The sequence below is a fragment of the Hibiscus syriacus genome, unplaced genomic scaffold, assembly GCF_006381635.1.
Source record: "Hibiscus syriacus cultivar Baekdansim isolate YM2019G1 unplaced genomic scaffold, ASM638163v2 tig00116971_pilon, whole genome shotgun sequence".
NCBI lineage: Eukaryota > Viridiplantae > Streptophyta > Magnoliopsida > Malvales > Malvaceae > Hibiscus > Hibiscus syriacus.
In genome coordinates, this window is record NW_024063495.1 from 1,352,552 (window position 1) to 1,380,182 (window position 27,631).

Here is a 27,631-nt window from a genome sequence, read left to right on the forward strand (position 1 = left end):
TGAAGATTCACAATCAGTCAACAAGTCACCCTACTTAAATGGAGCAAATTATGACTATTAGAAGAATATGATGATGCTCTTCATTCAAGCAAATGGTCTAGGAGCTTAGAACTCTACCATGAAAAGATACACAATTCCAACTGGCGATATGGATGATTGGAGTGATGGAGAGAAGAAGAAGTTCCAACTCAATGCTAAGGTTATACACATTCTCTTTTGTGCATTAGGCCCGGATGAATATGGAAGAGTCTCATCTTGTTCCAATGCTAATGAGATATGGGATAAGCTCCAAGTCACTCATGAAGGAACCGATGAAGCGAGGGAAACCAAGATAAGCCTTATCAACCATTGCTATAAAAATTTCAAGATGAAACCAAAAGAAGATATCAAAGCTATGACAGATAGATTTTTTGTGATATTCAACAGTCTCAAGGGATTTGGAGAAATAATCCCTAATGAAAAGCTTGTGAGAAAGATGATCTACTTTCTTCCAAATTCTTGGCAATCGAAGAAGACGACGATCATTGAGGCTAAGAATCTAAAGTCTCTCACTCTCGATGAGTTGATTGGATGTCTTTTCACTCATGAGTTGATGATGAAGGAAGAGGAAGAAGATGAAGGAAGAAGATGAAGGAAGAAGATGAAGAAAGAAGATGAAGAAAATGAGGACAAGAAGAAGGAAGAAAAGAATAAGGAGGTAGGAATTGCCTTCAAATCCAATAATGAGAGCTATGAAGATTCAAATAAAGAGGTGAATGAAGATGATGAAGAAGAATAATAGATGACCAAGCTCTTCAAAATATTCAAGAGATTCATGACTTCCAAGGAAGTGAAGCATGAATCGAGCAAGAAGAACAGTCCTCTGGTGAGCTTCAATTGTCAAAGAACAGGGCATGTCAAGTATGAATAACCCCTCCTAAATAAGAAGGGGTCATCCAAGATAAAGGCATTTTTGGCAGCTTGGAGTGATGAAGATGACTCCAATGATGAAGATGAAGTAGCCAACATATGTCTCATGGCCATTGAAGAAGATTCAATGGTATCTTCTAACTCAAATGATTTAAATTCACATTCTTTTTATGAGTTACAAGATGTTTATAATGAGTTGTATTTGGAATTTGAGACCATGAATTTTAAATATAAGAAATTAATTTCAAAACTTAAAGTTGAAAATGATTTGGTTTTGAAAGAAAAAATTGGTTTTGAAAAACAAAATGAAATTTTGAAAACTGATTTAGAACTTTCAAAAGTCAAAATCAATGATTTAGAAAAAGAAAATTTTGGTTTAAAAGTTAAGCTTGAGAGCTTAACAAAATAAAAAGAATTAATTTCTAAAAACAACTCATTATGTTTAAAAATGGCAAAATGCTCACATTGCCATTTTCATTGTAATACCCCAAAAATTTAGATAATGACCAAAATGAAAATTTGGAAAGTTTGATGGTCAAAGTAGAAAATTGGGAAAACATTTAGGGAATTAAGTGATAATTTCCTAAAAAATTTTATTCCATAAATAGATGGTTTACTCTTGGGAGTGGAGTTTTATGGAAATCATATTTTTGGAATTTGATTTTTAGTAAAGAAAAACTAGAAGGGTTAAAGCCGATAAGGAATCGATAATTCCGATCGAATTGGAATTTTACAAAAATTTGAAGGATGTTATAAAATGGTTGGAAATATTATTTTAATATTTTGGATCAGAGAAATTTGACTTGAAATTGTGCAATTTTTCAGATTTAACCGAAATAGTGAAATTTAGTGACTAAAATGCAATTTTTGAAAATTTAAGGGGAATTTCGGAAATGAAAGTCAAAATAATTCAGCTTTGACTTGAAATATAAGGATGAGTTTTTCATGGTTTTATGGTAAATAAGAAGAATCATTCAGGGTGATTTGGTCTTATCTCAACTAAATGAATATTATATTCATTTAAAGTAGAATGAAATGTAAATTAAGATGAGATGTTTCCCACATTTCATCCAAATTTGTTCATCTTCTTCTCCAACCAGACGTGGGCTTCTTCAAAGGTAAGAGGAATTTTCTTAGGATTTTGAATATGTTGAAAATAGAAAATTGTTATATGTGAAAAACGCTATCATTTGGTACCAATATTTCATGATAATATTGTTAGTGTTCAAGTTAATCTTGAGTTTATGAAGGGGTTCTTGTGTTTTATGGGTTATTAAGAGTTAAGTGATTTTAAAGAATTAGTTGTAAGAATTGATGAAGAACTTAAGAATAAAGTTAAAGAAAACAGTTTGGATTTTGAATTTGGCAGTAATTTCGAAAATTCACCAGAAATTATATAAAAATAATTTTGAGTTTATTTTTATATATTCGTGTTCATATATCGATCTAGTTTCGTTTAAAACAAACGGGGATCAATTTCAAGGTGTATACAAAAATATATAAATTTTTAACCAAAGAAATGTCAGAAAAATCGGACAGCAGATTCTGCAAAACAGATTCTGTTGGTCAACTTTGAAAATTCACCATAAATTGTACATAATGAATTATAATGAGTTCTTTATATGGCTAGATTTGTATTCGAGTCTAGTTTTCAACGGAAGAAATGGAATTAAATTCAAGTGTGTATGTAAACACATAATACTGATTCTTTAAAGACAATGTGACTTGTCTGAATATGGAAATTTTAGAATTTAAGTGGAAAGGGATTAGAAGATGAAGAGTAATGTTTAAATGTTAAATATATTTTTGGGATGCTTGGAATTGAAGTTAAATGGTAAGAGACCATTGTGGGTAAATTGGAAAAGTTGGTTCCAATGTTATAGGAATTATTAAGTATGAGTATTTTGATAGATAATGATTTCAAATATATTATGGAATTATTTTGGGATATGTTTACGTTAGTACAATACTAACATATGTATTATTATGAATTTGGGAGTTATACAGATTATGATTGATTTGCGATTGAAGCAAGTCAAGTGGGTTTATTGTGGACAATAGTGAGGCACAAATATTTTTGAAAGATATAAAGTGTCAAGGTGAGTGCAATACATGCATGAAATTATACATGGATGTTTTATACATCATCAGGAAGACTTGCGATAAGTCAACCTTGTTTACAACAACATGATATTATGTCATTTATCATATATTTGACATATTCTAAATATGTCAAAGGTGGAATATATAAAATGCATTGATCACTGATTTTTGCATATGATGTTATCATGAACATATATGATTTTTATCGTGAATGATATAGCGGGTATGAACTGCCCAATGTTAAATGGTATTGATATACTTTGCCATGGATGGATCAAATAAAATTGACTATATGCCCAAGTATTTTATTGAGGATTAGTGGTATTAATGGCATGCCATAGAGTTTAGCAGTTGCATGTTAGGTAGCACTAGAGTGTCTAGAGAAGGCACATAGTGCAGTCCTTAGTGTCTAGTGAAGACACAATACAAACACTACGGTGTACTAGGTGGGTAAATCCCAACCTCAGTACTACGGTGCATTATTAGGTGAGCAAAGCTCGACCTCAGCACTTCGGTGCAATATTTGACTCTTATACCGGGTTCCTCATACAGTTATACTATGGGTTGTGATTTATGGTTTATTGGTTAATAAATGATAAACTGGAAAATAAGCTTACGAGCTTATGGAATAATGGCAAGTATATTGGTAAAATAAGCTTACGAGCTTATGGGATTAAATGGTAAATATTTTGGTAAAATAAGCTTACGAGCTTATGGATAAATGGTAGAGATTTATCTTATTTTGATCATGGAAAATATTGGATATGCTAGTACATGATAAAATGACATTTTGATTTTGACATTGAAAATCATGCATGAATTGTATTGCACTGATTATTGTTTTAAATTGCCTCACTAAGTTTATAGCGTGTGATGATTTCACGCGTAGGTAAAAGCAAGTAGTGAAATAAAGAGTTCAAAGTGACATCAAGCATCGAGGGTATATTTCAATATCAGTAAGACCTCTATGATGGAATTGATTTAGATAGTGGCATGTAATTAATAATATTCAATTTGTTTTGTTGAATAAATTTGGAAACAAAATGGTAAATTTTATAGTGATGAAAGGTTAAATTTTTATGAGTTTTATATGTATTTTTCAGAAATTACTGTAGCAGTTATTGTAGCAGTACATCGATGCACTGTAACAGTGCATCGATACATAATTATAATTCGATGTTTTGTGCATCGGTACACTGTTCACGTTACTGTAGCAGTGCATTGGTACACAGTTCACTATTCACGGGTATTGTTCACTATTCATAAAAAATATTTTGTTTTAAATTTGTTACAATGAAACACAATTCTTATGATATGATATTTATATAATATCATTTACCATTTTAAGAAAATAAATTTTAAATCTCTTTTGAAATGATAAAATGATTTTAGAAATTCGGATAACATCCATAATTTGTATATGTATAATTATACGGGTTATGGGTGTTACATTCATGGTCATTTAGAACATGGTTGTCCTATAAAGAAAAGAAAATCTTTTAAAATTAGACTAGTATGGGTTCCTAAGGGAACAAGGGGCATTGAAATTAACATTAAAGGATCCAAAGCAATTTGGATACCAAAATCAAGATGTTCTAGCCACACTAAAAAAGGAATGGGTAACCTCTAAGCTTAAAAACTTTTTAATTTTGCATAATTGGTTGCTCATTTGTTTTTTGTTTTTTTGTTTTTTTTGCATGCATGAGTATTTATCTTAAATGGTTATGTTTTGTTTTTCATCTCATCTATGTTAAAAAGGTGTTATGATGAACATTTTAAATCTTCAATGATTTTTCTGTTAAAAAGTGTTATGATGAACATTTTAAATCTTCAATGATTTTTCATAATCTCTTTAACAATTGATATCAAAATTTCAAATGCATAACATTTTTGGAAATCTTTATGCATATGCACTTAATTTCAATTTGATATTGCATAAAGTATTTTAGACTTGGATATATTGAATTTCATATGCTACTAACATGTTTGTATTCCTTGTTGAAATTCAATTTTATTTAAGTGTTAAGCTTTAGGGGTGTTTATTCGGTTAATTCGGTGGCCGAACCGACTGAACTACCATTTTTGAATTAACCGATTTTTTTTTCCAAAATATTAACTGAACCGAATAAATTTCGGTTAATTCGGTTAATTTTTGAATTAACCGAAATTTTTTAGAATTTTTGAATTTAATATTTTTTAAATTAAAAAAACAATTTACAATTAATTTAAATAATATCTAATTATAAATAATATCTAATTAATTTGATTCAAACATTTTACATTTAGTTTTGATATTATTTTAATTAATTAATATTGATTTGGGTTTTAAATGGATTTTAAATGGATTGGGCCTCTTAATATAATTATATTTAAAGGTTAATTCGGTTAATTAACCGATTTCGAACCGAATTAACCGTTAACAGAATTCTAAAAAAATCCTTAACCGTTCCCCGACCGAATTAATTCGGTGGCCGACTGAATTAACCGAACTAATTCGGTTCGGTTGGTTAATTCGGTTAAAACCGAATTTTGAACACCCCTATTAAGCTTTTAAAGTCAAATTTTTGTTTGGAATGCACTTTTTGAGGGGGCTTTGATTTTTCAAATGTTTTTAATGTCAAGTTTATCACTTACTCTCTAATGTTATTTTAGAACTTTAAAGTTGAATTATTTATGATATAACAAAAAGGGGTAGAAGTATGGTTTGAAAATTTTAATTTCTTAATGAAAAAAGGGGAGCTGAACATTTTCATACATTTTCCAACAATTTGTATTTTTTTCATTAAATATTTTATTAAGGTGGAGTTTTACCAAAACCAATTTTTCAAATGCTTTGTTATATCAAAAAAGGGGAGATTGTTGAACTATATTTTGATATAACAATTTAAGGCAAAATGTTTTTGGACTTAAATTGAATTTATTCAAAGTTTTCAAAAATAATTTCAAAGTCCATTTAACTTGGAATTAAGCACAAAATGTTTTTCTGGACAAGCAGTATCGATGTTGTTCTTACAATATTGATACCTCATGAACAGTACCGATATTGTTCATATGGTATTGATACCAAAGGTAAGTGAAGTATCGATACTCACTCGGTAGTATCGATACTACTAGCATTGCTCAAATTTCAAAATGTGCAAATGGTATTAATATTACTTTACATAGTAGTGTCGATATCATAGGCTTAGTATCGATACCGTCAGGCCCAACGGCTAGTTTTATTTAAAATTAACAAAGGTAGTACTGATACTTCCTTTAGGAGTACCGATACGCTCTGTACTGGGCAGTTTTATTTTGCAGAGAAAATATCCCCAAACGACTCCAAATCACTTCCAATAGCTATAAACAGTCACAACTTTATTCCAACATATAAATATGAGTTGAGGACACTTGTAGAAGGGTTAGAACACCTATCCAAGAAATCAAACACAAGAGAAGAGTTTTCCAATCTTATTTTTATCTCTCTTGTAAATATTAGTGTTTTACTAAGCTAAATTTGTAAACACCCTACCTTAGAGAGGTTTTATTGTTTACTTTTTTTTACCTTTTGTAAAAGGGGATTGGTTCCAGTTTAGCCAAGTGAAAAATTAGGAAGTGTAAAGGTTATCTCTTGATCCTTGAAAAAGAAAAAAACAAATTAGTGGATTTGTTAGAAAATCCTAATTGATAAGCTTAGGTAATGAATGTAGACTTAGTTGAGAAGCTATAAATCCTTGTGTCAAATTTCTCTATCTTTTACTCTACTTACTCCCTAAACAAATTATTGCCAATTCACCCCTTGCAACTTTTCGGTTGTTCAAATTGAGCCTCTTCAATCCTAACAAATTATACCAAAAAATTATCAAGCACAAACGAAAATGGGTAAACTATGAAACAAGTCCCTGCACAGGACTATTTTATAAAAACAGACGAAATATTAGGGGACTAAACAGTAATTATACCCAAAATTTGTTTTATAAATACCAACTTTTTCCTTTTTATATATATATATATATATTCATTTTTCTCTTTTTTAAAAAAATAGAGAGAGATTCTTCCCTCTCTCTAGAAACTAGCTCGTCTGTCGTTGGATTGTGCCCAAACCAAGGTATGTTGGTCCAGGGGACACACCGCACCTTCTAACCGTTCGGATCCACAAATTGACCTTCCGAACACTAACGACGTGCTCGTCCAAAGGTGACTTTTCTCTCTTTTTCTTTTTCTTTTTTTTATTTTCGGAAGCTACTAAAATAAAAACACCCAAAAAAATACCTTAGAAACTTTCTCTTTTTTTTTCTTTTCGAATGGAAAATGGAACCCGACCGTTTTACAGTGCAATTGCTTGGGTTTTATACCCGTTTACAGAGGAAAAAAGAAAAGAAATTATAACTTTGTCCATTGCTAGTTGTTTCTGTAGGAGTGGCGTAGAGTGTTGTTGGAAGTGGTGTACTAGAGCTGCCTTCGGGTATTGGGGCAAAGAAAGGTGGCCTATGGTTGAGGGGAATGGACAATTATCCTAGGGCTAGGGTTAGACCCGAGTCGGGTACTAGATATTTAGGTTGGTTTGGGTTTATTTTGGGGTTTGGTTCGGGCTTGAGGTCTGTATGCAAATTAGAATAAAAATGGTGATCACATATATATATATGAGTTAAGATTCACTTATACAATATAAAACTTTTTAGTTTTACACAGATTTAGATTATTGGATAAGTAAAAATAAATTTATGAGATTGATTTTTTTCTTTTTTCAATGAATATATTCTCATTTCCTAATATTAATCTCAACCATCTATTTTGATTCGTATCTTTACATTGCAGAACTTGACTGGAATCAAAGGTTTATCTGAAGCCAAGGTTTAGAAGATCTGTGAAGCAGCTGAGAAGATAGTGGTTAGTGAATTCAACTCATTTATTTCAGTCCTTTTCCCCCCTTCTTTTGGTTATTTATTTATTTTATGTCTTGCTTCCTCAGAACTTCGGTTATATCACTGGAAGCGATTCTCTGCTAAAAGTAAGTTCAAATTTCACGCTTTATTTTTTTTCCTTTTCACGTTTTAATTTTTGTTTCTGGTAAAACTGAATGCAATTTTGGTATTACTTTTTTTTTTTTTTGCTTTGTAGAGAAAATCTGTTATTCGCATTACAACCGGAAGCCAAGCCCTTGATGAACTCTTAGGAGGTAAGTACCTTTGCTCTTTGCGGTTGCTTCATTGTTTCTGTTAATATATGGAGTTCCTTGAAATAGAAACCATTTTAATTATGCCTAAATTTTAAAAGGTGGCAGAGAAACATCGTGTATCACAGAAGCATTTGGAGAATTTAGGTAATAACTAAGAACAACAGCTTATGGTTTTTCAGTTCCTTCGATATGCATATTAACTATTACTATGATTTGCCAGCTAAAATCTTTTTCTGCTGGTCCTGATGCTTGGTTAAATTGTTTACTAATCTCAAATGTTGATTTAGATCTGGCAAAACACAGCTGACACATACACTCTGCGTTTCTACACAGGTTCCTTTCTCACCTTTGGGGTCTCTGAGCAATGAAAGATTATATGTACTTGGAAATTGGATGTGAAAGAAAAGTTAGATAATATCGCTTACCCTGTTTAATTTATTCAAAACTCACAGTGTTATTCTAATTGATTTTGGAGGAGAATTGATGTGTTCAAATTGACTGTTAGAATGAGAACTCCCGGAATGCCGTAATTGATACATTTAGTTATTTTCTTAAAATATATGTATTCAAATATAGTATAAGATAATATTCTTTAAATATAATTATGTTGGATAAGTATGCATACTTGACATTCATCTCCAATTCCATACAAATTGGAGCTTGTTGATGAGGGTTTTATTCTGATTTGCAGCTTCCTACAAACATGCGAGTAGGCAATGGGAAAGTTGCTTACATTGATACCGAAGGAACATTGTATCCTTTATTTGTGCAATTTTTAAGTTAGGGATTCTATTTTCTCATGTTTGAGATGCTAAGATAGTTTTTCTGTTGATGGTAACATTTGGAGTTGTGGCCGCTATAGACATTTCATCCTTTCTCGTTTGGGTAGAGAGCTGTAACTGGTGGTTTTAGAAAAAGCTACGGACGGTAAATGGTGTTCGGCTCAGAGAAAGAGTCCGAAGGGGTAAACCATTTATAACCATCGTAACTCCAAATATTACGATTAATAGGGTATTATCTTGAAGTATTTCCAACTAGAGTCAAACTATTTACTTTTAACTACATACACCTGTGTTGGATCATAAACTTGATCTATTATGGGAGCTTAAACCCAAACCCAAACTAAATTGATGTCATTACTTACATCATTTAATTAAAGATGTCATTGCTTACATCATTTAATTAATGATGTCATTGCTTACATCAATTTAGTTAGGTGAGAGTTAGATATTGTTGAATTTGTAATGGTTTAAATTAGTTTATTTGTGCCCAAACCCAAACTAAATTGATGTCATTACTTACATCATTTAATTAAAGATGTCATTGCTTACATCATTTAATTAATGATGTCATTGCTTACATCAATTTAGTTAGGTGAGAGTTAGATATTTGTTGAATTTGTAATGGTTTAAATTAGTTTATTTGTGTGGTGTAGGATTGTTCTTGAGTAGTATAAATACCCCTTCCCATTTTAGTTTTAAGCATCAAGAAAAATTAAGAGCTTCTAAGTGAGTGAAGAAGCAAAGTCTTATAAGAGTGAGTTGTAGTTCTTGTTTTTGAGTGAGAGTACTCTTGTAATATTTGTTTGAGTTTCAATAAAAGTTGTTTGTGTGAGTGTTTTATTTCCAACAAAGTGGCATCAGAGAGAGTTGGAAAGATCGAAGGTCTCGACGAGAGGAATATGACGCCGCCAGAATTTTCTCAATCTGAGTTCTGAAGCACCGCCACGCACCGCCGGAAGACTGCTGCCAGAAAATCGAGTTGACTCACCGAGTTGAGCCGAGTCAGCCGAGTTGGAGCCCTTGACCGAGTTGTCCAAGTCCCTCCAAAGTTTTTTTTCATCGTTCTGGATTCATCCGTGCAATCGGATTTTACAAAATCTCATTATATTGAGAGATATGGCAAATGGTATGGCACCATTCCAAGTTCCGACACTCAACAACAACAACTACGACAATTGGAGTATCAAAATGAAGGCACTTCTTGGATCACAAGATGTGTGGGATATCATAGAGAAAGGCTATAACGAGAGACAAGAAGGCTCTCTACCTCATCTATCAAGCATTAGATGATGATGGTTTTGAAAAGATTTCAAGTGCAAGCTCTAGCAAGGAAGCGGGAGAAGCTGCAAACCTCTTACAAAGGATCCGAGCAAGTGAAGAAGGTTCGTCTCCAAACATTAAGAGGTGAATTCGAATTAAACATGAAAGCATCTGAGTCTATTTCAGATTATTTCTCAAGAGTAGTAGCTGTTTCTAATCAATTAAAAAGAAATGGTGAAAAGTTAGACGATGTGAGGATAATAGAGAAGATACTCCGTTCGTTGGATCCCAAATTTGAGCACATCGTTGTGACGATTGAAGAAACTAAAGACTTGGAAGAAAAAGAAGATCGAACAGCTCCAAGGATCATTGCAAGCATACGAAGAGAAGCATAAAAAGAAGCATGAGTTTACTGAGCAACTCCAAGCTGCACTCAAGGATATGCATGAGAGCCAACGCAATGATAGAAACCAACTTGGCCAAGGCAGAGGTAGAGGCCATGGACGAGGTGGAAGTCGAGTCGTGGATGAGGCTGGAATTACAACAATAACATTTCCAATAACTATGAGAAAGGAAAAGCTCAACACGAGGCCGTGGAAGAATTAATCCAAACTCAAAGTATGACAAATCTCAAATTCGATGTTATAATTGTCAAAATTGGGCATTATGCTTCAGAATGTAGAGCTCCCAACAAAATTGAGGAGAAGGCCAATTACGGAGGAAAAGACAGATAGCAAAGAAACTCTTCTTCTAGCACAAAGGAAACTGATGGTGGCCAAGCAAATTCCTGGTATCTTGACAGTGGTGCAAGCAATCACATGTGTGAGGAAAGACATGTTTGTGAGCTAGACGAGTCAGTAAGTGGAAATGTTTCATTTGGAGATGATTCCACAATAGCAGTGAAAGGGAGAGGTAACATTCTTATCCGTTTGAAAGATGGGAGACATCAATTTATTTCAAATGTCTATGTGCCCAATATGAAAAGTAACATTTTAAGTTTAGGGCAACTGGTAGAGAAAGGTTATGATATTCATATAATAATTATAATCTTTCTATAAAAGATGATAAGAATAACTTCATTGCTAAAGTGCCGATGTCAAAGAATAGAATGTTCTTGATCAACATACAAATGATGTTGCAAAGCCTGAAAGCTTGCTACAAGATGCATCATGGCTTTGGCATCTTCGATTTGGGCATCTCAATTTTGGAGGTCTAGAGCTATTATCTAAGAAGGAGATGGTGAAAGGACTACCTCACATCAACCATCCTGACCAGCTCTGTGAAGGGTGTCTAGTCGGGAAACATTCAGGAAAAGCTTTCCAAAGGAGTCAGAGACAAGAGCTAAGAAGCCACTTGAGCTCATCCATACCGATGTGTGTGGACCGATCAAGCCAAGCTCTCTCAGTAACAATAACTATTTTCTTCCTTCATTGATGATTTTTCAAGAAAAACCTGGGTATTTCTTGAAACAGAAGTCAGAAGTTTTGACGTCTTCAAGAAGTTCAAAGCAGCAGTGGAGAGAGAAAGCGGTAGAAAGATCAAAGCCATGAGATCCGATCGAGTGGAGAATTTACTTCCAGGGAGTTTCAAGAGTTCTGTGAAGCAAATGGAATTCGTCGACCAATGACAGTTCCTAGATCCCCCCCAGCAAAATGTGTGGCAGAAAGAAAGAATAGAACAATCCTCGACATGGCACGAAGCATGCTCAAAAGCAAGAAACTACCCAAGAATTTTGGGCGGAAGCAGTATCGTGTGCAGTCTACTTGTCAAATCGATCTCCAACAAGAAGTGTATGGGGAAAGACACCGCAAGAGGCATGGAGTGGAAGAAAGCCTGGCATTTCCCACTTGAGACCTTTGGAAGTATAGCCCATGTTCACGTACCAGACGAGAGAAGAACGAAGCTGATGATAAAAGCGATAGTTTTATCTTCATCGGCTATGATCTAATTCGAAGGGCTACAAGTGTACAATCCAGACAATAAGAAGTTTGTGATTAGTCGAGATGTGGTCTTCAACGAGAAGGAGAATGGGATTTTAACTCATACAGATGACTTCAATTTTTTTCCTCTGTTTGAAGAAGATGAGCAGACAATGAGGGAGCAACTAGATGAATCTCAACAAGAGCTTGCAACTCCACCACTTCACCAACATCAACCACTCAGGAGACTCATCACCTTCATCATCGTCAAGTGGGAGTCAAAGTGAAAGAGTTGTGCAACGCACAAGAAGCCTTAGAGATCTCTATGAGGTAACTGAACGACAAGATAATCTTACATTATTTGTTTGTTTGCCGATTGTGAACCAGTGAGCTTTCAATAAGCGGTACAAGAAAAGAAATGGAGAGATGCGATGGACGAAGAAATCAAGGCCATCGAGAAGAATGACATGGGAACTTACCTCACTTCCCAAGGGACATAAGGCGATAGGTGTCAAATGGGTGTACAAAACAAAGCAAAATGCCAAAGGAGAGATTGAAAGGCACAAGGCGAGGCTAGTTGCTAAAGGCTATAGTCAAAAGGCTGGAATTGACTATGATGAGGTATTTGCTCCTGTTGCTCGATTGGAGACTATCAGACTAATCATTCTTTGGCAGCTCAAAACAAGTGGAAGATACAACATATGGATGTAAAGTCCGCCTTCCTAAATGGAGTTCTTGAAGAGGAACTTTACATTCAGCAACCATCAGGCTATGAAGTCAAAGGGCATGAAGACAAGGTGTTGAAGTTGAAGAAGGCTCTTTACGGGCTAAACAAGCACCAAGGGCATGGAATAGCCGAATCGACAAGTACTTCCAAGAGAATGGTTTCAACAAATGTCCCTACGCATGCTCTATATATCAAGATCAAAGATGAAGATATTTGATCGTTGCCTCTACGTGGACGATTTGATCTTCACTGGAAGCAACCCAAGCATGTTTAATGAATTCAAGGATGTGATGATGAAAGAATTCGAGATGACAGACATGGGGCTCATGGCGTACTACCTTGGCATTGAAGTTAAGCAACAAAATGATGGAATTTTCATTTCACAGGAAAGCTATGCAAAGGAGATACTGAAGAAGTTCAAGATGGAGAACCGTAAGCCAATAAGCACACCGGCAGAATACGGGATCAGATGACCAAACATGAAGAAGGCGAAAGTGTAGATCCAACATTCTTCAAAAGTTTGGTAGGAAGTCTACGCTATCTAACTTGCACGAGACCCGATTTCTTCACGCAGTTGGATTGGTTAGTCGCTACATGGAATCCCCAACAACCACCCATTTTAAAGCTGCAAAGAGAATTCTTCGCTATCTGAAAGGTACAATTGACTTTGGCTTGTTCTATTCAGTTTCTAATGATTACAAGCTGTGGATATAGCGACAGTGATTGGGGTGGAGACATAGATAATCGAAGGAGCACTGGATTCGTATTTTTCATGGGAGATATTGCATTCACATGGATGTCAAAGAAACAACCGATTGTCACATTGTCCACTTGTGAAGCGGAATATGTTGCTGCTACCTCATGGTTTGTCATGCAATTTGGCTTAGAAATCTATTGAAGGAGATTGGTTTGATACAAGAAGAGCCTACCAAGGTTTGTGTCGACAACAAGTCAGCCATTGCCTTAGCGAAGAATCCAGTATTCCATGATCGAAGCAAGCACATTGATATTCGCTACCACTATATAAGGGAGTGTGTTGCAAGAAAAGATGTGGAAGTTGAATATGTGAAGTCACAAGATCAAGTTGCTGATATTTTTACCAAGCCACTGACCAGCGAAGACTTCTTAAGATTAAGGAACCTACTAGGGGTCACGAGATCAAGTTTAAGGGAGGGTGTTGGATCATAAACTTGATCCATTATGGGAGCCTAAACCCAAACCCAAACTAAATTGATGTCATTACTTACATCATTTAATTAAAGATGTCATTGCTTACATCATTTAATTAATGATGTCATTGCTTACATCAATTTAGTTAGGTGAGAGTTAGATATTTGTTGAATTTGTAATGGTTTAAATTAGTTTATTTGTGTGGTGTAGGATTGTTCTTGAGTAGTATAAATACCCCTTCCCATTTTAGTTTTAAGCATCAAGAAAAATTAAGAGCTTCTAAGTGAGTGAAGAAGCAAAGTCTTATAAGAGTGAGTTGTAGTTCTTGTTTTTGAGTGAGAGTACTCTTGTAATATTTGTTTGAGTTTCAATAAAAGTTGTTTGTGTGAGTGTTTTATTTCCAACAACCTGCAGCCGGCCTGATCGAATTATACCAATAGCAGAAAGATTTGGAATGAACCCAGGAGCTGTTCTTGACAATGTAAGCATCAACATCCTTTTTTTTTCTTTTTCTTTTGATGCATCAACATCTATATTATCATCGAGCTTAGAATCATATTTTAAATATACATCCCATTTTCTATGAATGTCAGATTGCTTATGCTCGTGCGTACACATATGCGCATTAGTGTAACCTGCTTCTGGGTTTAGCAGCAAAAATGTCTGAAGGACCATTCAGGCTTCTGGTGAGCATTGATGATAGCGTCATTCCGTGGTGCTGCTGATATTAAGGAATCAGCCTGATGATGTTTGTTTATGCTTCATATGTTTCAGATTGTGGACTGTGTCATTGCTCTATTTCGAGTAGATTTCACTAGAAGAGGAGAACTCGCCGAGCGCCAGGTTTATCCCGGCTTAAAATGTAAAACCTTGTTTCTGAGTCAATTCTCATGCATCCTCACATGAACCTCTCCATTTTTTTCAGAAAAAATTGGCTCAGATGCTTTCCCGATTGACGAAAATAGCTGAAGAATTCAATGTTGCAGTCTACATGACCAACCAAGGTTTGCAACTCCATCTTCTTTAGTTTTTTTATATTTTTCCAGAGGCGAAACTACGATTAGAGAAAAACCGGTATCTACATTCTACAAACAGGGTTCAAAATGGAGGTCCATAGTTAAACCATGTTAATGGTTTATTAATGTTTGTTGCATCTATTGCCGATCCTGGTGATGGAGTGTTTATATCAGATCCAAAGAAACCAGCCGAAGGGCATATTCTTGCTCATGCGGCCTCAATAAGTTTGATATTCAGGAAAGGCAAAGGTGAACAGCGCGTCTGCAAGGTTTTTGATGCCCCAAATTTACCCTAAGGCTGAAGCAATATCCTTTACCTCAATTTTTGTGTAGAATTTTTTTTATTACCCTAATCACTTGATGTCGTTTGATCATGATGACCAAACTATCAGTTACCCACTAGCTCGGTTCATCATGATCAGCGACTAGAAGCAAGGATACCAATTGGACGGGATATAGATACGAGGATGTTTTTCATGTATCCATTCCTGTCAAGAATTTCCATAAAACGGTTTTAAACTAAACCCTATGATTACAATTTTATTTGGTTATCCTTGACATAAACAAGTCTTTCAGATAACACCAGGGGGCATTGCATACGCAAAGGACTGACTCGGAGGTGAGCCCATGATTGGCAGCAAAATCGTACGCTAAAATAATATACCAAAATTTTCTAACCATTTTCAACAGTAGCAAATTTATTAATTGATCCCTCAGAAGTTAAGTTGCTGTGAATGGATTTGCCCTCGTATAGTTTCCGTACCTATATGCTAAGTTCGTTTATATGCACGAACAAGATACAATATCCAGCAACAAAAGGGAAAAACAAAAACAAAAACAAAACAATTGTGGTAATTTTAGCCTATAAAAACTATGAAAATGTGTTACTTTTGTTCCCCCGCTAGTGTAACTAAAGGGCTGTTTGTTTGTCTCTTAATGGAAATGTTGAACCGTTCAACATTCAGCGCGTTTGTTTCACACCTCTGAATGATTTAGTGCTGACTGATTTAGCAAAACAGTGCTAAATGATTCAGCACAGAAGTACATTCTGAATGATTCAGAATCATTATTAAACAGCATGTCACGTTCAGAGTTAATTCATACAAAACCTCTGAATCATTCAGTATTTGAATAATTCAGCGCTTAATCATTCTGAAGTAAACAAATAACTCCTAAATTGTGTGAATATAAATAGTATGAAATTGATAGAAGTCGGTCTAAAACATTAACTGTCAAAAGTCTACACTGAAAGTAAAGTACAAGACTTGAATAAAAACATACAACAACAAAATGTTTGGTTGCATAATGTTTGTAAACTCGTATATAGGATTCTCCCTATGATCCTTTGGATAATGAAACACAAATGAAATTAATACTCAGCCATCAAGTAGCTCAGACTCGATTGTATGCGACCGATTTGCTGAAGAGATGGTGGATATAGATAACTTGAAGTGTACTGACTAGAGTAAGCAGAATGTACTCTCCAACTGCGTAACCTATAACTCGCGTTCTTGTGCTCTCGTTTGCTGCCATCCAAATAGTACACAACTATTAGAAAGTGTTTCCCATAATGGTCTAATTAGCTATGCTACCTGGACTCGTAATTTTTTCATAAAGTATACGCGTCTAATAGCTTCGTCTGACACAAATCGAACATGGAATATTCTCCAAATATATGAAAAAAACATTGAAAAATTCCGAATATATCCATGTTGGACCCAGGAAAAGTTACGACTATTCTGCCTAGAAAAAACCATTAAGCTAGCCATCTAAAAACCAATAAAATCAGATGATGGCAAAAGCATGAAACTGAAACATCTTACTATGACGATGCCGAGTATCACGGGCTTTCAAATACTTTTGTTCTGCTGTAACAGACTCCAAAGCCTCTCTCAGCTCAGCGATTTTAACATTAATTGGGTCCAAATGTTCTGCGACAAAGAGAACCGAAGAAAAATTACAAAATAGAAAGGAAAACAATAATAACAACAACAAAATGTGATTTACGCCTACGAAATGGGCAGAAAAAGCAACTTAAATGCTAGAGTCAAAGTTGAAAGCCAATAACAACGGCAAGATAACAAAGAAATTGAATATAGAAAGAAACACTCTCCGGTGTAGAGTAGGGATTGTGAAAACAAAATTTGTACATTCCGCTTCGTGTGGCCTTGAATTCGAACTTGTCCCCAGATGTCCCCTTCAAACTGTGAACCGTATTTCCCCCAGGAGAAGTCACCTGCATTAAGCAAGAGATTAAACAGATAATAATCATCAAGCCTTAAAATAATACCAATAAATAGACATAACAATCTCTGTACCCAGTGTTAATTTTTCGTATCATTATCATAGTTATGGTATAATAATGTGTTATATATGTATATGTGTGTGTGTATAATGTTATGCTATTCTCCATATTGCACCAATTGTGTTGTGTTATACTGATTCTTTTGTATCGCATTCAGTCTATCTATCGACGATCCACATAAGCACCAGCGGATGGTGGAAATTTTTATTAGCCTTGGCACCTCAATGATTGGGGAAATTTGCATTTTACTACTCATTTTTTAGAAATTTTAATTAGGCTCCTTTAAAATTCTTAGAAATCATTAAATTTTTTAATTTTTTGAATTAAGCCCCTCAAAATTGTTAAAAATTCTTATTAAACCTCTCAAATTTTTTGAAAATTTTAATTAAGTCCTTCACTTTTTTGAAAACTTTGATTACCCCCCAAACTATTCTGCTAAGATCCCCACTGGACATAACCCTAAAATTAAACAGAAACAAATCCCACAGATCAATTCAATTCAAAATGCATGGATCAAACAACCATAGGTCATGGATCAAAGTTTTCCGACATAAAAAAAAACCACCCAAAAACATTAAGGAATAAATGATTCCACCAAAGAAAATACATCGCATGCCTCAACATGTCACTGAAAAAAAAAATCTTTACTAAAATAATTAGAAAATATCATTAAAAAATCAACCTTCAGTGAAATTCAATACACAGCTATCAAATTAACCCAAGTTTCACCAATAAAAGACATCGAGCTTAGATATCGGATAATAAACTTACAGTGAAATCAATGCCAGGGTGGTCGGAGCCCCAGAAAATGTCGTGGACAACGACGACAAAGTTGCCGGAAATCGTGTCTCCTTCATAAATCACATACTCGTACACACATTCGACGTCGTTTACGGTCACCGAAAGAGTTTTACATTGTGTAAGTGGATTCTCTAAAAATGGACCGAGGGAGTGTTAGAAGATGTGGTCGCATTCTCTAAAAATTTAAAATTATATTGTATTTTAAGATTTATATATATATATATATATATATATATATTACATGCATTATATAATTTCGCATATCTTGAGATTTTATAGTTTTACATTCCAGACATGAATTTCTGCTTACGTCTTTGTATATATCCTCGTTATTATTGTGGTTTCTTTACATTTTCCTTTTTAAAATTATTTATAAGTTTTATATAAAAGTTATTATTTAAAATTCATATTTTTTTAATTTAAATATCTATATTTTTTAGATTAATTTTATATGTAAATATGATAGAATTTTGTTGAATTAATATTTTTATTAATGTGATATTTTAACAATTAATCAATTTCTTAAAAAGACCTTAATAAGAATTTATTTGATGAGTTTGAATTTAAACAACTACATCTATAAGGTGTGTATATAATGTTATAGATAAAGAAAAATCCTAAAAAATATTATTTTTTTACTTTATATTATTCAAAAAATCTTAATAAATAAAATATTAACATTATTAAATGTCATACCAACATATATGAGATTTCTTCTTAAGTTCAAACGTTAAAGTGGTTAAATATATATATAAGCTAATAAAACCTGTTAAATTTTAATACCTATTTATATATTATATGATTTTATGTTTACTAGTAGTTTATAAATTAGAGTTATAAGGTTATAACTGGTACCTTCATTTTTTTATTACTCTTTATGTATGTCGTAACCGTCTTTCGGTTGACCATTGGAATTGGGCTTCGACTTAGATTAAATGAGTTGGAGTCATCACCGATCTTTTATTTTAAAATAAATGGGTAGATCAGATACCTTATTTCTTACCTAATCTGCTTCTTACCAAAGATGTGTTGGATTCGGGAGTCGGTTACAGTAAAGGAAGGGTTAGCACTCTTGAACTGCCATTTCGGTACTACATAATTTCCAGTTGTCTTAAATTAAGAAAATTGAAGGTTTAAATTAAAAGGTAAAAATATGATCCGAATTACTTACCTCTGATTGACTGAACGAAAACCCTTAAAAGACTTAAATGTTAAATTTAGAATGAGAAGCCGAATTCAATATAAAATGCTAATAAACAAAAAATGATGAAAATGATAATAAAATAAATAGTACAAGGAAAACAAATAAAATGATAAAAATAAATAAACAGAAAATAAAATGAAAAAATATAAATAAGGAAAAAATATAAAAACATAAAGAGAACAAAAATAAAACAAGAGTAAAAAATAAAGACAAAATAGAAATGACACGTACACAAAAGTAAAAAAGATAATAAAAAAATATAAAGGATATATATATATATATATATATATATATATATAAGTTATCATAGTTAATAAAACAAGTAAAAACAATGGTTAAGAAAAATAATAGATATATAAAATATTATGTAAAAATGAATAAATATATACATATGTAAATAAATGCTAGGAAGACAAAATAATAAATAAAAAAAGAATATTTATAAGAAAATAATAATAATAAAATAATAGTAAAAGAAAAAAATAATATATATATATATAATAACGTTAAAATAAATAAATATAATAAAAATATTCAATGTTCAAATAATAATAAAAAATTGGCTTTTGAAAGGTGACTAAATCGAAAGAATCGAAACGTGGAGGTCCAATCTCGAAGCAATTATCAAGATGTAAACTTAATTTGAGGTTAAAAAGAAACTTTAGAGGCAACGAGGGATCAAAAGGGTAATTTACCCTATTTTTCTAGAAAACACGCGGATCTCCTAGGGGATCCGCTTGGGTCACGGGTCGGGTACACGGGCTAAGTATAAGGCCCAACAAAATTTTTATTCCCTTATTTCTTTTCCCATTCGAATCGAATCCCCCCCAATCTCTCTTTTTTCTCTCATTTGTTCTTCCAAATGAAGAACAGTTGCATGGGTTCTCGATTAACCCAGAATCCGACCGCCGTTGTCACCTCGCCTGCCGCCATTCATCGGCGGCAAACCTTAAAAAAATTTGATTTTTCCGAAAGCTTTTCTCTCCCCCTTTTCGAATATGCGTTTTGTTTTTTTTTTAAAATACCTCGGGGAGGCAAGATCTAAAATCGAAAAAACTTCGAAGCCCCTCCCCTTTTCATCGACGATGTGACTTTAACAAATCGAGGAAAAGATTGAACAACACAACATGCAAGCTAGAATCAACCGAGCAAGGTAAGGAAAAATGTAACCTTTTTTATTTCCTATTGCTTTTCGAAATGAACAAGGCTTGCTTTCGATTTTGCTTGTAATCTTTGCGAGTATTTTGTGTACAACCGTGTTGTGTTTACAATGGGTTCGATTACATGTATTTATAGTCTAAAAAAGAAATTATTCTTAGAGATTGAATCCGAGTAAAACTCGGTTTGGTTGTAGTTGTTCGAAGTCCCACTAACACACGATGCTTTGCTTGTGTTTCATGTGCTTATGTCTGATGGTGGTTGTTTGATGTTGAGGAGTTCACGGCGCTGAGAAAATCGGTTGAGGGAAGCGTGAGCGGTGAAGGATCTTCGTACAAGGGCAGGTGTGGTGCTGGGGTGAGCAAGTTAGGGTTTGAAAACCCTAGTTAATTCGGGTCGTGGATTTGGAGCGGGTTCGGTTTGCGGGTCCACTGTTCAACTCGGGTTGCTCCAAGTACTCTGCTGGGTTTGTAGTTCCTTGGGCCAGCTGGATTTATTTGCTTGTAATGGTTTTGGGCCACATGAAATATTAGACCTGTGAAATGTAATAAAACAATTAATAAATATAAATACATTTATTATATAATATAATTTACAATGTGAATACATTATATAATATAATAATAAGTTAAGGACGAAATGATATGTCTACAATGTGTTTAATTTATCATATTAAATTTATCATTTTTTTTATAAACCTAGATAAATATAAGACAACATTTGTTTAAAAACTCTTTACATATCCTTGCATACACAGCGTTTAAATTTAATATCCCAAGACATAATAATAAATTATTTGATTACTTAAATTACTTGATTCATGATAAATTTAACATATTAGATGTTAGTCTTTAATACAAAATAAATGTTTAAATGACTAAATAAAGAGCTTGCCCTAAACATAACCTATCTCATCTCAGTAAGCAAGTCCTTGAACTAAGAATATAGTCGTGCGGACCTTATAGTTGCTTTGGATATCCCAGGCAACCCCTTAAAATTGTTTATTTAGTGTTTTTTTAATTAATACAAGTGACACCTTTAATATTGTGTGTAATTATTGCTCTTTATTATAGGAAAAAATTAATATCTTATTTAAAATTAAAAAAAGAGATCAATCCCAAAAAATAAACCTTTAGCCTATGAATAAAGTATCTATTTTTATTTTTATGGAAATTAGGATACACCTAAAATTTTATAAACCTTGAATTTTTGTCCTGGGCCAGTGCATACTGAAAGGTTCACGTTTCGTTTACGGTACATGCAATGACACCACATTGTTCTGGTAATACAACCAGTCCCACGTGGCTCAATCACCTTTTACGGTCCATGCAAAGACATCATGATTTCTGGTAATAAAACACTCCACGTCAGCCAACTTTATCATGTGTGGACAACCAATCCCACGTGACTCAGTAACCTTTTAGAATTATATACAGAATCACGTGGACGCATAAGTATCCACTACCCCTTAGCCCCTCCAATGCTATTTAAGCTAACGCTGCAACTTTAACTCACCATCATCGATTCATCATTCATAAAATTATTGCCTGCACTTTCTCCATTACAGCTTCACTTTAGGGTTCTTTATTTTTTTCTTCTTCTTCTACCACGTATCAGAAACTGTATATTTCGACGTAAATGGCGGCAACAAGTGCAATGCAAATGCAATCCCTCCTTCTAGCAAGCCCCGTGATTGGCCTTGCTAAAAGGAGACGGATGGTCCCATTGTATAACGTAAAACCCATGGCCCGTTTTCATAGGAATGTCAATCTTCAGGTCCGCTGCTTGGCAGAGGTAAGGTTCAAGTTTCAGAGCTAAAGCCGAACCCAAGCCCTGCTCTAGCAGAATCAAAAGCAAGCACCAAATTCTCCGATGTGTTCGCTTTCAGTGGGACTGCACCGGAGAGGATCAACGGTAGGCTGGCGATGGTTGGGTTTGTGGCGGCGTTGCCGGTGGAGTTAATGAAGGGTCAAGATGTGTTTACCCAATTATCGGACGGTGGGATCCCGTTGTTCGTTGGGTCGAGCATCCTGCTTACGCTGGCATCTTTGATTCCATTGTTTCAAGGGGTGACGGTGGAGTCAAAATCGGGTGATTTGATGAGTTCGGATGCTGAGTTGTGGAACGGAAGATTAGCAATGTTGGGACTCGTTGCCTTGGCTTTCACTGAATATGTCAAGGGTGGAACCCTTGTGTAATATACTGTTTCTCGCTCTTTGTTCTCATGTGGAATATATAAATTGCATATAAGGACAAATCTGTCATTTAAGCCTTGTAATTTGATTTTGCATTAATTATATATAATTAAAATAATTAAATCACTAATATTTAATCTATTTGTAAAACATACATATATTTATTTCATCTTCTATTTCATACTATCAAAATCATAAATTTGTATAAAATTAAAATAATTAAATCAATAATATTTAATCTATTTGTCAAATATACATATATTTATTTCATTTATAAGATTAGTATGTTTATTTGTTTCATTTACAAGATTAAAATTTAACTATATTTGCTTCATTTACAAGATTAAAATTTAACTATCTATCCTTATGCAAAAGAAATAATAAAATTTTAAATATTTATTTTAAGTAAAACAATTACATAATTAGATGAAAAATTAATCTATTTTATACATTAGATTTCATGATTCAAAAAAGATTTGAAACAATTAAAATAATTCATATAATTATTTTTAGTTTTGGAGTGAAATAATATTTAATAGAAATGGAAAGGAATAATCGAGTCCTCTTTATTAAGGTTTGCAAATATTTATCTACCGCAAAAAGGACCTCTACAGTGTTTCAAACAAATATAAACAGAAGAATAACAAGAATACATTTTCTGCTACTTTTTCATCTTTTCATGTATTTACAAAATACACCACAAACCGTACATGCATAGCACAAGCGTATGGTATACAATGCCTTTTTTGTTACGGATCAAGCTGAACTCGGTGTTCGATCAACTCCCCGTTTTGATTCGTATTCGGTTCTTCATAGTAAATTTGTTTCTGCAAAATAGTTGATGAACAATATGAATTGGAAATCCAGCCTGATGCACAACCAGTGATGTAGAATGATATGTTGAAAGAATCATTCATATAAAGGGAACTCGACAACGGAATCGCATAATTAGCCGATGAAACTTAAAGCGAATTGTATACTTACATTGGCATGCAGATCAACATGGAACAAGTTTATAGCGTCTGCATTAAAACTGAATCCGCTGAACGGAAAATGGGACGGAGAATGCATTAGAGATCGGCGACAACCATATGCAGGGCAGAAACATAAAAGTAAAGCATTGTTTAAAGTGAAAGTCGCATTTGATCAGTTCAAAAATGCAAATTGTTTAACATAGCAACAACCAATAGTTATGGTATAATAATGTGTTATATATGTATATGTGTGTGTGTATAATGTTATGCTATTCTCCATATTGCACCAATTGTGTTGTGTTATACTGATTCTTTTGTATCGCATTCAGTCTATCTATCGACGATCCACATAAGCACCAGCGGATGGTGGAAATTTTTATTAGCCTTGGCACCTCAATGTTTGGGGAAATTTGCATTTTACTACTCATTTTTTAGAAATTTTAATTAGGCTCCTTTAAAATTCTTAGAAATCATTAAATTTTTTAATGTTTTGAATTAAGCCCATCAAAATTGTTAAAAATTCTTATTAAACCTCTCAAATTTTTTGAAAATTTTAATTAAGTCCTTCAATTTTTTGAAAACTTTGATTACCCCCCAAACTATTCTGCTAAGATCCCCACTGGACATAACCCTAAAATTAAACAGAAACAAATCCCACAGATCAATTCAATTCAAAATGCATGGATCAAACAACCATAGGTCATGGATCAAAGTTTTCCGACATAAAAAAAAACCACCCAAAAACATTAAGGAATAAATGATTCCACCAAAGAAAATACATCGCATGCCTCAACATGTCACTGAAAAAAAAATCTTTACTAAAATAATTAGAAAATATCATTAAAAAATCAACCTTCAGTGAAATTCAATACACAGCTATCAAATTAACCCAAGTTTCACCAATAAAAGACATCGAGCTTAGATATCGGATAATAAACTTACAGTGAAATCAATGCCAGGGTGGTCGGAGCCCCAGAAAATGTCGTGGACAACGACGACAAAGTTGCCGGAAATCGTGTCTCCTTCGTAAATCACATACTCGTACACACATTCGACGTCGTTTATAGTCACCGAAAAAGTTTTACATTGTGTAAGTGGATCTTCTAAAAATGGACCGAGGGAGTGTTAGAAGATGTGGTCGCACCCTCTAAAAATTTAAAATTATATTGTATTTTAAGATTTATATATATATATTATATGCATTATATAAATTCGTATATCTTGAGATTTTATAGTTTTACATTCCAGACATGAATTTCTGCTTACGTATTTGTATATATCCTCGTTATTATTGTGGATTCTTTACATTTTCCTTTTTAAAATTATTCATAAGTTTTATATAAAAGTTATTATTTAAAATTCATATTTTTTAATTTAAATATCTATATTTTTTAGATTAATTTTATATGTAAATATGATAGAATTTTGTTGAATTAATATTTTTATTAATGTGACATTTTAACAATTAATCAATTTCTTAAAAAGACCTTAATAAGAATTTATTTGATGAGTTCGAATTTAAACAACTACATCCATAAGGTGTGTATATAATATTATAGATAAAGAAAAATCCTAAAAAATATTATTTTTTACTTTATATTATTCAAAAAATCTTAATAAATAAAATATTAACATCATTAAATGTCATACCAACATATATGAGATTTCTTCTGAAGTTCAAACGTTAAAGTGATTAAATATATATATATAAGCTAATAAAACCTGTTAAATTTTAATACCTATTTATATATTATATGATTTTATGTTTACTAGTAGTTTATAAATTAGAGTTATAAGGTTATAACTGGTACCTTCATTTTTTTATTACTTTTTATGTATGTCGTAATCGTCTTTCGGTTGAGCTTCGGAATTGGGCTTCGACTTAGGTTAAATGAGTTGGAGTCGCCACCGATATTTTATTTTAAAATAAATGGGTATATCATATACCTTATTTCTTACCTGATATGCTTCTTACCAAAGATGTGTCGGATTCGAGAGTCGGTTACAGTAAAAGAAGGGTTAGCACCCTTGAACTATCCTTTCGGTACTACATAATTTCCAGTTGTCTTAAATTAAGAAAATTGAAGGCTTAAATTAAAAGGTAAAAATATGATCCGAATTACTTACCTCTGATTGGCTGAACGAAAACCCTTAAAAAGACTTAAATGTTAAATTTGGAATGAGAAGCCGAATTCAATATAAAATGCTAATAAACAAAAAAAAAAGATGAAAATGATAATAAAATAAATAGCATAAGAAAAACAAATAAAATGATAAAAATAAATAAATAAAAAATAAAATGAAAAAATATAAATAAGGAAAAAATATAAAAACATAAAGAGAACAAAAATAAAACAAGAGTAAAAAATAAAAACAAAATGAAAATGACACGTACACAAAAGTAAAATAGATAATAAAAAATATAAAAGACATTTATATATATATATATATATATATATATATATATATAATAAGTTATCATAGTTAATAAAACAAATAAAAACAATAGGAATTTGGTTTTGTTGTTGTTCTTGCTGCAAAGACATCATGATTTCTGGTAATAAAACACTCCACGTCACCCAACTTTATCATGTGTGGACAACCAATCCCACGTGACTCAGTAACCTTTTAGAATTATATACAAAATCACGTGGACGCATAAGTATCCACTACCCCTTAGCCCCTCCTATGCTATTTAAGCTAACGCTGCAAATTTAACTCACCATCATCGATTCATCATTCATAAAATTATTGCCTGCACTTTCTCCATTACAGCTTCACTTTAGGGTTCTTTATTTTCTTCTTCTTCTTCTACCACGTATCAAAAACTGTATATTTCGACGTAAATGGCGGCTACAAATGCAATGCAAATGCAATCCCTCCTTCTAGCAAGCCCCGTGACTGGCCTTGCTAAAAGGAGACGGATGGTCCCATTGTATAACGTAAAACCCATGGCCTGTTTTCATAGGAATGTCAATCTTCAGGTCCGCTGCTTGGCAGAGGTAAGGTTCAAGTTTCAGGGTCAGGGTTTAGGGTTTAAACGGGGTTTAAAGTGATTCTGCTTTTGCACTTGCAGGAAGATGATGTAAAGGAGAAAATACCGACAGCAACGGCGTCAGAGCTAAAGCCGAACCCAAGCCCTGCTCTAGCAGAATCAAAAGCAAGCACCAAATTCTCCAATGTGTTCGCTTTCAGTGGGACTGCACCGGAGAGGATCAACGGTAGGCTGGCGATGGTTGGGTTTGTGGCGGCGTTGCCGGTGGAGTTAACGAAGGGTCAAGATGTGTTTACCCAATTATCGGACGGTGGGATCCCGTTGTTCGTTGGGACGAGCATCCTGCTTACGCTGGCATCTTTGATTCCATTGTTTCAAGGGGTGACGGTGGAGTCAAAATCGGGTGATTTGATGAGTTCGGATGCTGAGTTGTGGAACGGAAGATTAGCAATGTTGGGACTCGTTGCCTTGGCTTTCACTGAATATGTCAAGGGTGGAACCCTTGTGTAATATACTGTTTCTCGCTCTTTGTTCTCACGTGGAATATATAAATTGCATATAAGGACAAATCTGTCATTTAAGCCTTGTAATTTGATTTTGCATTAATTATATATAATTAAAATAATTAAATCACTAATATTTAATCTATTTGTAAAACATACATATATTTATTTCATCTTCTATTTCATACTATCAAAATCATAAATTTGTATAAAATTAAAATAATTAAATCAATAATATTTAATCTATTTGTCAAATATACATATATTTATTTCATTTATAAGATTAGTATGTTTATTTGTTTCATTTACAAGATTAAAATTTAACTATATTTGCTTCATTTACAAGATTAAAATTTAACTATCTATCCTTATGCAAAAGAAATAATAAAATTTTAAATATTTATTTTAAGTAAAACAATTACATAATTAGATGAAAAATTAATCTATTTTAT

General features: G+C 33.1%; 2 protein-coding genes, 1 long non-coding RNA gene and 2 pseudogenes across 3 annotated transcripts; 3 read left to right on the forward strand and 2 right to left on the reverse strand.

Moving 5' to 3' along the window:
* Window positions 1-15,377, forward strand: part of LOC120192099 — a 35,043-nt pseudogene extending 19,666 nt beyond the window's left edge.
* A 1,714-nt stretch (window positions 15,378-17,091) lies between these two features.
* Window positions 17,092-20,291, reverse strand: LOC120192100 (transmembrane emp24 domain-containing protein p24beta3-like). The gene is made up of 3 exons (XM_039194949.1): window positions 20,249-20,291; window positions 18,121-18,281; window positions 17,092-17,280 (listed from the first exon to the last, which is right to left on the reverse strand). The coding sequence occupies exons 1-3, from the start codon at window positions 20,289-20,291 to the stop codon at window positions 17,092-17,094; spliced, it is 393 nt and encodes a 130-aa protein (XP_039050880.1).
* A 1,753-nt stretch (window positions 20,292-22,044) lies between these two features.
* Window positions 22,045-22,778, forward strand: LOC120191817 (annotated as a pseudogene).
* Window positions 22,779-23,456: 678 nt separating this feature from the next.
* On the reverse strand, window positions 23,457-23,802 carry LOC120191818. The gene is made up of 2 exons (XR_005522730.1): window positions 23,692-23,802; window positions 23,457-23,534 (listed from the first exon to the last, which is right to left on the reverse strand). It is a non-coding gene; the product is annotated as an uncharacterized LOC120191818 (long non-coding RNA).
* A 2,725-nt stretch (window positions 23,803-26,527) lies between these two features.
* Window positions 26,528-27,219, forward strand: LOC120192101 (early light-induced protein 1, chloroplastic-like). Its single transcript, XM_039194950.1, has 2 exons — window positions 26,528-26,683; window positions 26,758-27,219. Exons 1-2 carry the CDS (start codon window positions 26,528-26,530, stop codon window positions 27,184-27,186), a joined length of 585 nt encoding a protein of 194 aa, XP_039050881.1. The 3' UTR covers window positions 27,187-27,219.
* Window positions 27,220-27,631: the final 412 nt, after the last annotated feature.

Coding starts and splice junctions, on each gene's coding strand:
- LOC120192100 (XM_039194949.1), bottom strand. CDS start 20,291: ATGAATGGCGGCAGGCGAGGTGACAACGGCGGTCGGATTCTGG. Junction 18,282..20,248: donor CAACGGCGGTCGGATTCTGG/GTTAATCGAGAA, acceptor GTCCATTTTTAG/AGAATCCACTTACACAATGT. Junction 17,281..18,120: donor ACCCTGGCATTGATTTCACT/GTAAGTTTATTA, acceptor TGCTTAATGCAG/GTGACTTCTCCTGGGGGAAA.
- LOC120192101 (XM_039194950.1), top strand. CDS start 26,528: ATGGCGGCTACAAATGCAATGCAAATGCAATCCCTCCTTCTAGCAAGC. Junction 26,684..26,757: donor AGGTCCGCTGCTTGGCAGAG/GTAAGGTTCAAG, acceptor TTGCACTTGCAG/GAAGATGATGTAAAGGAGAA.